This window comes from Terrapene carolina, unplaced genomic scaffold, assembly GCF_002925995.2.
Source record: "Terrapene carolina triunguis isolate 2854851 unplaced genomic scaffold, T_m_triunguis-2.0 Scaffold33715, whole genome shotgun sequence".
Classification (NCBI taxonomy): Eukaryota; Metazoa; Chordata; order Testudines; family Emydidae; genus Terrapene; species Terrapene triunguis.
Window position 1 is genome coordinate 2,518,781 of NW_020698066.1, and position 16,363 is coordinate 2,535,143.

Sequence of the window (16,363 nt, forward strand, 5' to 3'; positions counted from 1 at the left end):
AGGATTTAAGTGGTGTGACAAAGTTCCTCCTCTATCTTGGTGGGTCCTGCACTTATTGGCGCATTTTCTTGCCTCAGAGATTCACCATGTGGGTTGGGGACCAGCCCAGAGATCTTCCCCTCTGGAAGAACCCACAGTCCAGGTCAATTGGGAGGTTTGGGGGGAACCCGGGCCCGCCCTCTACTCCGGGTTCCAGCCCAGGGCCCTGTGGACTGCAGCCGTCTATAGTGCCTCCTGTAACAGCTGCATGACAGCTACAACTCCCTGGGCTACTTCCCCATGGCCTCCTCCAAACACCTTCCTTATTCTCACCACAGGACCTTCCTCCTGGTGTCTGATAATGCTGGTGCTCCTCAGTCCTCCAGCAGCACACCCTCTCCCTCTCCCTCTCAGCTCCTTGCGCCTCTTGCTCCCAGCTCCTCACACTCCCACCACAAACTGAATTGAGCTCCTTTTTAAAACCCAGGTGCCCTGATTAGCCTGCCTTAATTGATTCTAGCAGCTTCTTCTTAATTGGCTCCAGGTGTCCTAATTAGCCTGCCTGCCTTAACTGGTTCTAGCAGGTTCCTGATTACTCTAGTGCAGCCCCTGCTCTGGTCACTCAGGGAACAGAAAACTACTCATCCAGTGACCAGTATATTTGCCCTCTACCAGACTCCTGTATCCCACTGGTCTGGGTCTGTCACAGTGGTTCCAAGTAATAACAGACAGAACAAAGTAAGTTACCCAGCAAAATAAAACAAAGCACGCAAGTCTAAGCCTAATACATTAAGAAGCTGAATACAGGTAAATCTCACCCTCAGAGATGTTCCAATGAGCTTCTTTCACAGACTAGACTCCTTCCTAGTCTGGGCCCAATCCTTTCCCTGGTACAGACCTTGTTAGTTCCATCAGGCATCTTAGGTGAAAAGCAGGGGATTCCACATGACTGGGACCCCTTTGTTCTGTTCCACCCCCTTATATATCTTTGGCACAAGGCGGGAATCCTTTGTCTTTCTCTGGGTTCCCACCCCTCCTTCTAAATGGAAAAGCACCAGGTTAAAGATGGATTCCAGTTCAGGTGACATGATCACATGATTCATCACCCACTTGCTGGCACATACATATACAGGAAGACTTACAAGTAAACAGAGCCATTTACAACCAATTGTCCTGGTTAATGGGAGTCATCAAGATTCCAAACCACAATTAATGGCCCACACTTTACATAATAACAATAGGACATCAGAGTTTCATATTCCTAGTTTCAGATACAAGAATGATTCATTCATACAAATAGGATGAACACACTCAGTAGATTGTAAGCTTTGTAATGATACCTTACAAGAGACCTTTTTCATAAAGTATATTTCAGTTACATCATATTTACACTCATAAACATATTTCCATAAAACATTATGGTGTGCAACTTCAGAACAAGGTCACCTGAAAGTGAGAACAAGCATTTGCATGGCACTTTTGTAGCTGACATTGCAAGGTATTTACATGCCAGATATGCTAAACATTTGCATGCCCCTTCATGCTTCGGCCACCATTCGAGAGGACATGTTTCCATGCTGAAGAAGTGGGTTGTAGCCCACGAAAGCTTATGCTCTAATAAATTTGTTAGTCTCTAAGGTGCCACAAGTACTCCTGTTCTTTCCATGCTGATGACGCTCATTAAACAAATAATGCATTAATTAAATTTGTGACTGAACTCCTTGGGGGAGAATTGTATGTCCCCTGCTCTGTTTTACCTGCATTCTGCTTATATTTAATGTTATAGCAGTCTTGGATGATGACCCAGCACATGTTGTTCATTTTAAGAACTCTATCACTGCAGATTTAACAAAACGCAAAGAAGGTACCAATGTGAGATTTCTAAAGATAGCTACAGCACTCGATCCCAGGTTTAAGAATCTGAAGTGCCTTCCAAAATCTGAGAGGGAGGTGTGGAGCATGCTTTCAGAAGTGTTAAAAGAGCAACACTACAGAACCCGAACCACCAAAAAAAAAAAATCAACCTTCTGCTGGTGGCATGTGACTCAGATAATGAAAATGAACATGCGTTGGTCCGCACTGCTTTGGATTGTTATCGAGCAGAACCCGTCATCAGCATGGACGCATGTCCCGCGGAATGGTGGTTGAAGCAGGAAGGGACATGTGAATCTTTAGTGCATCTGGCACTTGTGACACCGGCTACAACAGTGCCATCAGAACACCTGTTCTCACTTTCAGGTGATATTGTAAACAAGCAGCAGGCAGCATTATCTTCTGCAAATGTAAATAAACTTGTTTATCTGAGCAATTGGCTGAACAATAAGTGGGAATGAGTGGACTTGCAGGCTCTAAAATTTTACATTGTTTATTTTTGAATGCAGTTTTTTTTTTACATAATTCTACATTTGTAAGTTCAACTTTCATGATAAAGAGATTGCACTATAGTACTTGTATTAGGAGAATTGAAAAATACTATTTCTTTTGTTTTTTTACAGTGCAAAAACTTGTAATCAGAAATAAATATAAAGTGAGCACTGTACACTTTGTATTCTGTGTTGTAATTGAAATCAATATTTGAAAATATAGAAAACATCCACAAATATTTATATAAATGGTATTCTATTATTAACATTGCGATTAATCGTGATTAATTTTTTTAATCGTTTGACAGTCCTACTATTCTGTTATAGCTATGCCAGAATAAATCCCCCTGCAGACAGTATTCTGCCATAGTTTATTCTGCTATAACTATGCCAGTCACTGTCCTCATGTTGACAAGCCCTCAGAGGAATAGTTTTTCAAAGTAAAGAAAGGTGGTTGTCATAATATTTGTCCTGTCTTTTGAAGGTGTTGCTCTACCATTAAAATATATAGCATGCCTTTAATAACACAATTTCAGTAATAGAAACTGAAACACTACGTTGTCCTGTATCTGAAAGTATTTATAGAATTTTTTTCAGAATACTGTAGATATATATGAGGTTTATGGCTATCGTAGGACCAATTGCCCTGGTTTCAGAGGACAAAGGGTTAAAAAGGGAACGATCAACACATTTTAGATGTTTATCAAGTTGTCTCAAAAAGAAATACAGAAGTCTCTTGAGAGGCCTGTGAACCAAGGACATTCAGCCTCTGTTTGCATTCTTTCAGTTATCTCCTTCTAGCTAATTGGACAAAGAATAAGGAAGCTCCTCATATCTTTCATGCCCTCTGACAGTAAAACCTGTAGGACAGAGGTGAAATGTTCACAGCTGCTGACTAATGTTCAATTCAAGATTATCTGGGGGCCATTGAAAAGGCAGGAGATGCAGCCCCCAAAGTTGACTGATGCGGGGGATTTTCTGGGATTGGAATTTCAAAGAAGGCAATTGACACTGGAAATTTAAACTGCAAAGCTGCCCAGCCTTCACCTTCAGAACAATAAAAGATTAAACTTTTTGCTGAAGCTCTCAAATATCTTCATGCTGTAACTCGATCATATGCCTGGTTATCTGCCTAGCTTATAGTCAGAGAGAAACTCTTAATTGTTTTATCCTTTTAACTGTATTTTTCCACACTTCAAGCTCAGTTCTGTAAGAGGCCTCCCATAGATTCTTACAATTGGTACAATGTCACTTTTCCTGGCAGAGAAAACTCTGCTGCTCATGCCTCGCTACTGCTCTGATTTCTTGTGATCTCAAGGTAATAATTAGTGTCCCATGTTTAGGTTGACTTAATTCATGTGCTTCTGCAGTGATTTCAGTTTATTCTCAAAAGCCTAGATGCAATTGAAAGCAGAAGAGGCAAAAGCCTGGGGGTTCCAAGCTGTAAAGCAAGTGCAGCTTATCCTTAAGAATCTGCAGCCTGCTTGTATAATCTCTTAGGGTGAGAAACTGCCATTCATATCCAATCTATTTAGTATATTAAGTTTAGTTTGCATTGTTTATTTGCTAGGTAATCTGATTTGAGCCTTTGCTATTACTTATAATAACTTAAAATCTGTTTTTAGTAGTTGTTAAACTTATTTCTGCTTTATCTAAACTAGTGTGTGGGAATCATAACTCAGGGGCAAAAAGCTGTTGCATATTCCTCTCCACGTTGAGGGAGGGGGCGAACTTTATGAACTTATGCTGTACAGTTCCCTGTGCAGTGCAAGATGATATAATTTTGGGTTTATACTCCAGAGGGGGTGCGTGCCTAAGGAGCTGGGAGTAGTTTTCCCATGCAGGGGATGGTCAGAGAGCCTGCTTGTAACTGCAGCTGGGTGTGTCTCTACCTGTAGGTATGTAGGTATGCTGGTGAAAGTGCAGGCTGGTAGGCTTTGTAGCTTGTCACAGCAGTGCAGTGTAAAAGGGAGCCCAGACTGGTGGCTCAGGGGGCTCAGTGATATCTCAGTTCCAGGTGGCACTCCGGGGGGAACCTGTCACACCCAGTGCATCCAGACCTTCCTGCTGAGCCTCATCCTGCATCCAGAGTCTTATCCCCTGCATCTGGAACCCCCCTGACCTCAGACTCCCCCACTAAGTCCCACTCCTCCTTCATCCAGACCCCCACTAAGCCCCCCCTGCATCCAGACCCCTACCCCTGCACCCAGACCACTCCACTGAGACACCACACTTGACCTCCACCCTGATGTGCCCCACCCCCCTTCACCTGAGCCACCCCAAGGAGCCCTCCCATCTGGACCCCCCACCCCAGTGAGCTCCAACCAGCTGCACCCCACCCCCAGGCCCACTTCCCCAGCACCTAGACCTCCCTGCCGAGCCCCATCCCCCCACACCCAGACCCACCCTGCTGAGCCCCAACCACCTTCATTTGGACCCACTTGCAGATTTCCATTTTCCCTGCACCTGGAATCCCCACCCCCACCCCCACAAGCCCTTGCGCATCGAGATCCCCCCTGCACCCAGGCCCCCACTGAGCTGCCCGCACCCAGATTGCCCCAAATAGAACCCTCTCACTCCACATCTGGATCTCCACAGACTAAGCCCCGCCACACTTGGATCCTGCTGGGCTGAGCCTGGCTGCCCCACACCTGGTGCACCTGGAGTGGTTTCTGGGGCAGGTGTGGCCCTTGCGGTGTGTCAGGGTCAGGTGCAGCCTCACTGCCGAGTCTGTGTGGGAGAAGAGGAGGGGGCTACAGGGTGATCTCCCACTTCTGTGCTGCCAGTGGCCTGTGCTCCCCACTGCCATGCTGGAGCCTCCACATTTATTTATTGACAAATAACATCTGCAGAATTTTAAAAGATTGTGTGCAGAATTTTTTTTTTTGGCACAGAATTCCCTCAGAGGTAATAGTCATTGTTTCTGAAACTGTCTCTAATATATCATGGCTCTGGCTGTGCTCTTTTAAACCTGAGGACTCAAGGAAATTTCCTTGTCTATTTCAAGGTTTTCACAGGCACCACAGACAAAGATCAATGATGGCTACATCTACTGAAGTATGTGCTGCTGTAATCAATCACAGGGGAGAGAGAAAGAGAGAAATGCTTGCTTGGTACCAATCTCCAGTATGCACTGTCCTATGGTTGACTGATAAGCTAACGCTGCTGAAAGTTTCTTCTTATCAGGACACACAAACCCCTCCCTACCATACTGGGGCTCTCCCTTGGCAAATGGTTTGCTGTGCTTTACCACATCCTATGCCACATACGGGCTAGAAAACACAGCGGTGCCACTCATCACAGGGCGTTTGTCTTGATCTGCCTTTCCCACACCTTCTCCCTCACACAATGGGTGTAAAGTATCAGAGGGATAGCCGTGTTAGTCTGGATCTGCCTTAAAGGTGACACAGGACTCTCTGTTGCAATGGGTGTAGTTGGCTCACTTGGTTACATAGTGGCAGCTAGTACGTGCGTCCCAGACACCACTGGCAGATTGGACCCTCCATTCCCCATCCCTGTCCACTGTTCCTGGAAGATGCATGAGTCCTGCCGCACCCTTCCTTGCCACAGCCACAGCAGCACCGCCCGCTTGGAGTCGGGCTGACTGGGTCACCAAGCGGAAAGGACATGGCGGGCCTGGGCCACCTATGGGAGTCACCAAGGACCGTGTCACGGCCAGTCGGGGGAGACGCCTTGTGGCCAGAGCCAGGTCTCCCATGATGCCAGGCAGGGAACGGCCAGGGCCACCAGGGTGGGGGCAGGGGAGCACCATGGCCAGTCACTGGGGGGCGGGGAGCCCCCCTCCTCACAGGGCGCGGACCGGCGGGGTCTCGAGTCTCAGGCTGCGGCCACCACGCGTGAGCCTCTACTCAGGGACCCCCTGGACTGCAGCGTCAGGTGGAAGAACCCGGGCCCCGCCCCCGGTCCCGCGCGCTGTGTTCGGGCCCCCGGCAGCTCCAACTACATTCCCCACAACTCTCTACGCCACGCAGAACCCCTCGCCGACCGGTCCGTCAGCCCCCTATATGGCAGGCCGCGACGCGGGGATCAGCCAATCGGAACGAGCTCGTTCGCGTGCACATGTAACCGCCGCCCTCCTCCCCCACCACTCCCCGCCCCCAGGGTGCGGGCAGGGAACGATGGGAGTTGTAGTTCTGCGCCACACAGCTGATGGGCCGCGCCGATTGACACCCGCGTCTTCCAATCGGCAGCTTCCAAGGCTCTCGCCCGCAACTGTTTGGCGCGAGTCTGCTGGGTTCACGACCCTGCTGTGCCGCGCGCCCGTTAGAGCGAGGAGGGGCTCGCGCTACGATCCCCGCCCTTCCCTCCTCCCACTAGGATCTGGTGGTCTCCCTTTCCCCGCTCAGAGATCCCAGCCCCTCAGCATCTGCCCCCGCCCGGGTCCGCCTCATGGCGCTGATGGCGGGCGTGATCCGGCGGCTGGACGAGGTGGTGGTGAACCGCATTGCGGCCGGCGAGGTCATCCAGAGGCCGGCCAACGCCATCAAGGAGATGCTGGAGAACTGGTAACGCGGCCGGGGGACCTGCCCGATACACCCCCGCGCTGCGCACGCGGGCGGGGGGCTGGGCCGTTCGTGCGCGTGGCGGGGGCAGGTGGCAGTTAAGCTCAGCGCAGCCCGACCGGCTGCCGACCGCCTCGGGGGGGCGGGGCCGGTTTCGGTCCTCCCGGCGCCTCGCGCCCGCCGGCGGCGCTCCTGGGCCACAGGGCGCATCACTGCGGTGCCCCCGTCTCGCCACGGAAGTTGGGGGTGGCTGAAGGTGGCCGTGAACGTGCCCAGCGCTGCCCTGAGGGCGGAGGGGAAACGCCACCGTCGGTGTTCTCCTTCGCTGCCCTTTACTTCCCCTGGGGCTGCCAACTGCCTACTCAGACTAAACCCAGCACCTCGGCCCCGCCCCTTCTCCGAGGCCCCGCCCCTGCTCACTCCATCCCCCCTCTGTTGCTCCCTCGCCCCTCCCTCACTCGCTCATTTACACCGGGCTGGGGCACAGAGTTGGGGTGCAGGAGGGGGCTCTGGGATGGGCGGTGGGACTGAGGGATTTGGAGTATATGGGGGGCTCCAGGCTGAGGCAGGAGATTGGGGTGCAGGGGGGGGGTATGGGCTCTGGGTTGGAGGTGCAGGCTCGGGTGGGGATGCGGGATTTGGGGTGCAGGAGTGGGCTCCGGGCTGGGGGTGGAGCAGAGGGGTTTGGAGTATGGGAGGGGGCTCCAGGCTGAGGCAGGGGGTTGGGGTGTGGGAGTGGATATGGGCTCTGGGCTGGGGGTGTGAGTTCCAGGGTGGGGTCAGAAAATAGGGGTTCGGGGTGCGGGAGGGGCTCCGGGATGGGGATTGGGGGGGGAAGAGGCGGATGAGGGCTCCATCTGGGGATGCAGGCTCTGGTGAGGGGCTAGGGAATCAGGAATTTGGGCTACATGAGAGGGCTCGACGCTGGGACCGAGGGGTTTGGAGGGTGGGAGGGGGATCAGTGTTGGGGCAGGAGGTTGGGGTGGGTGAGGGGTCCGGCTGGGGGTGCAGGCTCTGGGGTGGGGCTGCAAGCTCTGGGGTGGAGCTGGGATGAGGAGTTTGGGGTGGGAGAGGGTGCTCTGGGATGATTTGGAGGGCAGGAGGGGGATCAGGGTTGGGGCACGGGAGGAGATCGGGGTGCAGGCTCTGGGCAGTGCTTACCTCAAGCAGCTTCCAGAAGCAGTGGTATGTCCCCCCTCCGGTTCCTACACAGAGGCGCGGCCAGGCAGCTTTGTGCGCCGCCTCATCCACAGGTGCCATCCCTGCAGCTCCCATTGGCTGCGGTTCCAGGCCAGTGGGAGCTGCAGAGCAGGCACTTGGGGTGGGAGCAAAGTGCGGAGCCCCCTGGCTGCCCCTACGTGTAGGAGCCGGAGGGAGGACATGCTGCTGCTTCTGGGAGCTGTGCGGAGCCAGGGCAGGCAGGGAGCCTGCCTTAGCCCTGCTGTGCCGCCAGCCAGACTTTTAACAGCCCAGTCAGCACTGCTGACTACAGCTGCCAGGTTCCCTTTTTGACTGGATGAACTGGATACCTGGCAACCCTAACTTAACTCCTCGGTGCCTGCGGGCGTCACACCCCCAGTGTGCTGCTGGGATTGGAGAAAATAGGCTAACAATCTTCGACAGCGTTAAACTGTGTAAAAATACACCACCACCCCTTGGGCAGCTTTGGGCTGCAAGGGTATTATCAGTCAGAAAAGAAGGAACCGGCTGCCGGTGTCTCTGCCTTTCGGTGACCTGGCTCCAGAATGGGGGGGAAAGAGAAAAATAAGGGAGACTTGATGCCATGACCCCAAAAACCCTCATAACAGCCATGCTGAAAGGTTAGACTCGTTGTAATTAGCTGTTTAGTAATTGATATGAGAAAAAGGAGGAAAGGGGGGTAATATAAATTGCAGTATAATTGCAGACTAGATTTCTTTGGAAGTAAATGTCACTTAACTGGACACTGAGAGATGCTTTGCTTTTTGCAGTTTGGATGCCAAATCTACCAGCATCCAGGTGATTGTTAAGGAGGGAGGTCTGAAACTCATTCAGATCCAAGATAATGGGTGTGGAATCAGGGTAAGTAAACCTACTGGACAGGTACAGGTTGGTGTAGTGCTTACTTGTGGACTTTGTTTTCAGACATTCATGATCAAATTTTCCTTGCCTTAAGAAATTGTGGAAATAGAAATGAAATGTTAATGCGTGTCTGTCTTTCTCATATAGAAAGAAGATTTGGATATTGTGTGTGAGAGATTCACTACAAGCAAATTGCAAAAATTTGAAGATCTGGCTAGTATTTCTACATATGGGTTTAGGGGAGAGGTAAGTTTATGGTTAACAGCTTGTTCATTGCCACTATGCTGTTGTGAAGGGGTGTAGTTAATTTCTGATTCCTGAAGTCATTTAAAAAAGATGGGAGTTCCTTAAGAGACTCCATCTTGGCGCCAAGTGTGGTTGGGTGGAGGTATAGTGCAAGGAGAAGATGAGTGTGGAACCAGGAAGCGTGTGTTAACTGAGTGGGATAGATAGACAAATCCATTTGAGTGATCTGGCGAAGATTAGTCTTTGGGGTCACTCTGGTCCTCTTCCCCCGTTGATATTTGAGCACTAGGGAGCATGCTGGTTCTCCCCCAGAAGAGATGGAGCAGTTTGGTTCGGGGAGAGTAAAGAGGAGGAGATTGTTGGAATAAGACCCAAACTGTGGAGCAGCTAGAACCCCTGACTGAGATCCCAGGGCTGGTGGTAGTGAAACTGACTGGTTTGCAGAGGTGCTTGGCCTCCTGGCAGAAGATTACAGTACCACCAGCAGGATAATTGTATCTGGGGTGGCAGAATTTTACATGTGGCTCTGTAGGGGGACCAAGTTGGAGATGGATGGATTAAGTGCTGTCAACTCTGAATCACCCCCTCTCCCATTTTGTGCCTATGACCCTGGTAAGTTCCCCTGCCACTGCTTCTTTTGTGAAGGATGTGCTGTGGCAATGTGCCTTCAGAAAGAACAAGAAGTAGTTACACCCTTAAAAATTGCCATCATAGGACCTATAGTGTGTATTTACACTCAGTATAAGACTAAAACAAAACTGAGGAAATATGCAAAATAAAAGCAGGTTATACAGGAAATGCATTACTTAAAAGAGGTACAGTGGTTTTGTTAATGCAGCTAAAAGCTTCTATGCAAAGGAAGGAATAATAATTACAATTTACACCTTGTTATCTCTGAGATCTTAGAGCTCTGACAGCTGTGCAAACTGGGAGGGAGGGAGACAGCCACATGTCCTGCTTTTTCTATCCCTTGACCCACACTGTGAAGTTGCAAGCAAGTTAGGCTTCTCCTGTTGGCTTAATTTAAAACTGGCTCCCTTTTGAGATCCACTCCCATGAGCAGTGTGTGTTTAAATGGATTCACAGGGAGTTCTTCCCCTTTTCCGACTGGCTGCAAAATGTAGTTATCTCTTTAACTAAAGTGATAGCCCTTCTTATCACCACTTAATTGTAATTAGCTCTTCCTAGTTCCTTGATCATCCCAGCTCTTTGGAAGATCTAGGGTTTAGCCTTGTCTTTCAATCTCACACAAAATAATAAAATAAAATTAGAAGTTTTGAAAGCATTCAAAGAAAAAGCACATCCTGTCGTAATGCAAATATATAAATATGTTGTAAGTATATTTGTTTCAAAACACATTCCTTGGTTATTTTCAAGGTAACCTGAAAGGGGGGAGGGGGTGAGATGGGAATGAATTTATGCCCTTTTTGCTTTATGATGTATAAAGAAGACTATTTAATATTTAAAAAGTTATTTCTAGTGTTGTGAATTTTAGGGCCTGTCTTTTCTGTTTGGGTGGAGATCTCCCATCAAGAACCCAGAGATGTAGGTTGGGAGCTCTTCAGCCCTTAATTTTTTTTTTTTTTTTAAAGTATTTCAGTTTCCATTTAAAAAAGAAAATTAAGAAAGTAAAAAGTTATTCCTGAGTAGAATCCTTTAAAGGAAAATAGTGCATTGATTAAGAACTGTCAAGCCTTTAATTATACCAGTGTCACTGGTTCTGTGTTAATACTTAGTCTATCCAGTGTTTGCTATTAAAATGTTGACATATACCACTTGCAAGTAATTAACAAATAGGGAATATCACAGTAACACGAATTACTTGCAAATGGTAAATGTCTGCATTTTAATGGCTACCACTGTAGAAGTATTAATTCCAAAATTAATATTTCCGTGAGTGAGGTTTATAAAAGTTCATTTTTTCCCCCTATAGGCATTGGCTAGCATAAGTCATGTTGCCCATGTTACTGTCACAACTAAAACTGCTGATGCAAAGTGTGCATACAGGTATGCTGTGTATTCACTCTCTAAAAAGTTTGTGTTGTGTGTAATCATTTATTCTCTTTTTGGAGTTGTTAATAATATGGATGGTATTTTGGATACAAATAAAGTCACGGAAGGGATGATTTTAAGAGGAGGGCATGGAATTCAGGACAGAGGAAAAGGGAGGGAGTTTCAGGCATATGGGTGGCTACAAAAAAAAGTGCAAAGATCAAATGGAAGAAGAATAAAATGGAGCATTGTGGAGGAAGCTGTAGTAGGACCAGAGACAACAAGCATGGGGGTGATAGAAGGAAGTGAGAGCAAAGATATAGGCAGAAGCACAGTTGTGGATTGAGTGCTTTTTATTCAGACCAGAGGTTCTCAAACTGGGAGGCGTGAGAAGCTTTAGAGGGGGAAAAAACATACTGTGCACATTTTACCCACAGCAATGAATAACTAGCAAAGCTGATTCCTCTAGACATATAAGGTCCTCAGATGGCGCTGTACATTTGACTCTAGATGCATTTTTACAGATTTCTGTTATGCTTGCATAGCATTATACAAAGTTGTTGCCATCTGTACGTCAATCCATTTGCTATGACACGGTGTGCACATTTAATTGTAAGCATTGATCACGATCACAATTTTGCTTTTGCTCTTATTACAATGGATTGTTGGTTCAGTTTGTATCAATACCTTACTGTTTCTGATATTTAGTGAGAGTTGCCCATGTTGATTTTTTTTTTTTAAATCAGTAAAAAATTGTGTGGTGGGACAGGGGCGTAAACTACTACAGGCAACAAGTAAGTTTTAGAACCACTGGCTCAAACTATAGAGGTAGGTAAAGTTGCTGGGTTTAGCTAATTTAACATAATATTTTTGAACCTTCATATAAGATGAACAATTCCTTTAAAGGATTTCTATTTTAGAGACCAATCTAGGGCAAACTTTCTTGTCCATTTTTCACCTTCAGATAAAATGATATAGGTAGAACTGGTTACTTGATATTTCCCATTATAAGACTATGTTTTCATTTGCTTATGATTTTGCCAAACTCTTACCCAGCATGGAAAATTTCAGCCCAAGTGGTTATCTGCCTCAGACTAAATTACTTGGAGAAATTTTATCCAAAATGGTTCAGCTGTTCCAAGAATGAGGCTAGGAAAAAATATATTGTTTTGTCCATGTTAAAAAAAAATTCTGGCAGCCTTTTCTTTGATAAGCTTTGGTGACCCCATGCTTTGGAGCAAGGAGTTCAAATTTGGCAAGGAAGGGGCCTTTTGCCATTCTGATGAAAACCTACCCAAATTTGGCCAAGTTACAAGCCTTTGAAAATGTACAGTTTGCATATGCTCACTAGAGACTTCTTAGATTTTACCAGCTAAATTTCCTGAAGAGTCTGTCCACACTGGGCATATTCCCCTTGTGCATATCAGTTATGATGCAATCTCTAATTACAGCATTATATTTGAGGCTAGTCAGGGAACCTCATGGCTTAAGACACTCCAAATACAGGTGGTTTCTTGTTCAGATTTGGTTTTTTTCCCTTTCTAGGTTATGTCTTGCTTTATCTTATATAAACTGACTAACCCTTTTCTTAGAGAGACAAGGTAGGTGAGATAATATCTTTTATTGGACCAACTTCTGTTGTTGGTGAGAGACAAGCTTTTGAGTTTACACGAAGCTATTCTGCAAGTTTGGAAAACTAGAAGACCTGAAGAAAAGCTCTGTGTAAGATCGAAAGCTTGTCTCTCACCAACAACAGAAGTTGGTCCAATAAAAAATATTACCTCATCCACCTTGTCTCTCTAATATCATGGGATAAACATGGCTATAAGATCGCAGCATTAATCCTTTTGTTAACATATTTGTTTTTAATAATTATGACATCTTCTAATAGCTAACTGTTCTCTTTCTAATTTATTTTTTCTTCAACTAAAAAAACAACCAATGCTTTGAGCTGCTGCCCCATCAATTAAAAATCACAACATAAACAAAGGACTGTCTATAAATATGTACACCGTAGTCCCCACCCTCCTCGGCAACCTTAATCAAGAGGGGAAAAAGATGGGCGTTGCAACACATTTGGGAGGTTCATAAATCTGGGCTCTGGCAAACCAAACGGGAGCAGGCTCTACAATTGAGGACTCGTTACAGAGAATGCCCTGCCACCAGTCCCCTTTTGTTTACGATGAAGGAACTTCTGCTCAAGTCCCTTACCTGCCCTTAACTGTGGGATGGGGGGAGAGGTGAATTCTCAGGTAACCTGGTCCCAAGCCATTTAGGATACCTTGAATTCCACCCTGAAGCTTATTGGAAGCCAGTGTATGTCACAGAGCACTGGTCTGATGTTATACCCAAGTTGAATGCCAGTTAATAAAAGTGCTGCAATATTTTGCATTGGGCTCAGCCTCCAAGGTGTAGCCCTGGGGAGAGCACATTACAGTAATATAATCTCAAGTTAACTAAGGCATTTTTACATGCAAAGTGTTTAGAATTAGGTAGGTTTTTAATTTAATAAAGTGATAATAGTTATCTAAATTCTATACCTGGAAAGAGATGTATATTGGTCTGTCCCCCGTATCTTAAAGTTTGTTAAAATTTATGGGAATTTTGAAGAAAAATATTTGGCCACTAGAGGGCAGTCATGTTGTTTGTTCACTCTTTTTTTTTTTTTTTTTTATATTATAAAAGTATAGCATTTTTTTATTTTTTTTTTTTTGCAAACAGTGTTGTGAATATTGTTCAAGGAATACAAAAATGGGACAATGAAGAAAAACCTGTACCAGTTAGCTTAAGTGAGAATCTCTCCTGCCATTAGAGATAAAATTTTTGTTATAACTTAGAACTACTGTATTTCCTCTTAACGGGAAATAAGTTTGTCTTATACTAACTATAGAATACATAGGTAGGGACTAGAAACATATACTACATAAACTGATTAATCTGTATAACTCACTAAAGCAATTATATCATTCAAAGATCCTAACTATAATACTCCAATAGTGCAATGAATAAAGTGCACATGTGGGTTTGTAAGATACTATATTTACAAGGCAGGTCTGCTCATCTAACTTGTCCCTTGCTGACAGCACTGTCCTATGATCCTTAACGAGGAAATAGCTGAACCTCAAACAAAAAAGAATGAGTTACAATATCCTCTGCTGTGGGATGGGGTTGGAAGATTCTGCTTTATTACCTGAGCAGGTGGGAGTGATTGCAAAGAGAATAGAATACAATTGTGGCGCTTACTCGTCCACAAGAAAAGGGAAAAAAAATTGCAACCAGTATAAATTAAACCACATATAAGCTTGATCATGCAAATTAGTAATTCTTTTCACATTATCCATTTTATTTCCTCTTCAAGTTTTTAGAATACTTAAGTTCTCATTCAAAGACTGATATCAGAGCCTAATGTTTTTTTGTATCAAAAAATTCTCAAATATGTGTTTTATGTTCATGTAATTATGTCAGTGACATAGAAGTTCAAAAAATAAAACTTGGATCAACCTAAAAAAACCTCAACCCTAACTGGACTGGCTTATTTCCTGAAACCCCCTTGGCTCCGCCAGGATTCACAAGATTCATGTCCCATCTTACCACACACACCCCGGCCCCCAGCTACATCAGTGTCTGACAACTATTTATTTTGTTTTCTATTAGAGCAAGCTATTGTGATGGAAAACTGAAAGCGTCTCCCAAACCTTGTGCTGGAAACCAGGGGACTCAGATCACGGTAGGTGGTGGTGGTGATTTGTTACTTGTATTACCATAGTCCTAGCCCAGATCATGGACCAGTACCCTACTGTGCTAGGTAAACACAGAACAAGATGATGATCCATGCCCCCAAAAGGATTTAGGTTAGTTGTCTTTCTTTCTGGCCTGCACATCTACAGCCTCAACAACTAAAAATGTATTTTATAATTGTCATGTAGTTTTTGTGACCTTGTGGAGTATTTTACAGATTTTACAACATAAGTGCTTTGTGGAATCTGTCCAAAGACTGTAGGGCAAATTGCACAGGCTCCTCTTCCTCTCTAGATGGTGGCACTGTATAGTGATATGGGAGAAATATTTAATTTTGTTATGTTTGGACTTTACATGTAAGCATTGGGAGAGTGAGGTGTACATCATATTTAAAACCATGCAATATTGAATTGCATCATATACTTAATGGGACACTGGTTTCCAAATCCAGTGTTAGGTCTAGTGTGTTAGTTGACCTAATCACCTAAATAAAGAATATATACATAAAACACAGATCAATATTGTGCAGTAGATATAGCAGTATGGGAAGAGAAGAGTTAGTGTTTTTCCCCATGCTGCTCACACTTGGGAGTAGCTCCCCATGAACATATGTAAAGCTACCTCATTATCCTCCTCCAAAATCCACTTCAGAACTTTTTTTTCTGTGATGCCTACGAAATACTTTACAACAATTAAAGTGCTGGTGTGCTGAGACCACTGCCTATCATGCTGACTAATATTGTCTCATTGTTTCCTTGTACTCCATCAACTGTCTATCCATCTTTTGTCTCTTGTTTTACACTTAAATTTTAAATTCTTTGAGGCAGGGAGTATGTTCTGTGTTTGTACAGTGTCTTACGCGAAGGTGTCTGGTCCATGACGAGGGCTTGCAAGTGCTATGTTAATACAAATAATTAATAACAATAATAGTGGTAGCAACTCTTCTAACATAAAAACAGGAAACTGAACTTCCCCCTATTATTTGTGCCTCTAGGAGTCCAACAGTACGTTTAATGTTTCATGAAAACCTCAGATGGTCATTATTTCAGTTGGTCCTAAATTCACACAAGGGACTGTAGCAGTGGATCTCGTTACTTAATTTGTGTTGCATTAAAATACACTGTGTCTATAATTGTCAACTGCAATCTAAGGATTTTTACCTGAGAACTCTTCTTTGAGTGTCATTTGATCTGAGGACCAAACACTGGTGAAATTTGTGCCTTCTTGTGAAACATACAGTTATCAAAAGTTTTGTGATACTTCACTATCTTTCTCGAGAATGGCATTTTGTTAGGCGAAACTAAGCAGCTAGAGTACAGCTAGAACATCGAATTTGAGTGTTCATAAATTAAAAGATGTCCAGACCATTTAGGTGATTTTTATATCAAGAAGATTGGTTCAAATGAAATAAGTTTAAGTATTATTTCAATATGTGATTTTTTTTTTTTTTATTATTTTAAT

General features: G+C 45.2%; 1 protein-coding gene across 1 annotated transcript in view; it reads left to right on the forward strand.

The window, feature by feature from the left end:
• Positions 1-6,682: 6,682 nt before the first annotated feature.
• The window catches only part of LOC112109097 (DNA mismatch repair protein Mlh1), a 44,362-nt gene continuing 34,681 nt past the window's right edge, over positions 6,683-16,363 (forward strand). Inside the window, exons 1-5 of the mRNA XM_026663493.1 lie at positions 6,683-6,868; positions 8,836-8,926; positions 9,074-9,172; positions 11,106-11,179; positions 14,819-14,891. Of these exons, the coding sequence (XP_026519278.1) occupies positions 6,753-6,868; positions 8,836-8,926; positions 9,074-9,172; positions 11,106-11,179; positions 14,819-14,891 (453 nt within the window). The 5' untranslated portion in view covers positions 6,683-6,752. The remainder of the gene's footprint in view (positions 6,869-8,835; positions 8,927-9,073; positions 9,173-11,105; positions 11,180-14,818; positions 14,892-16,363) is intronic.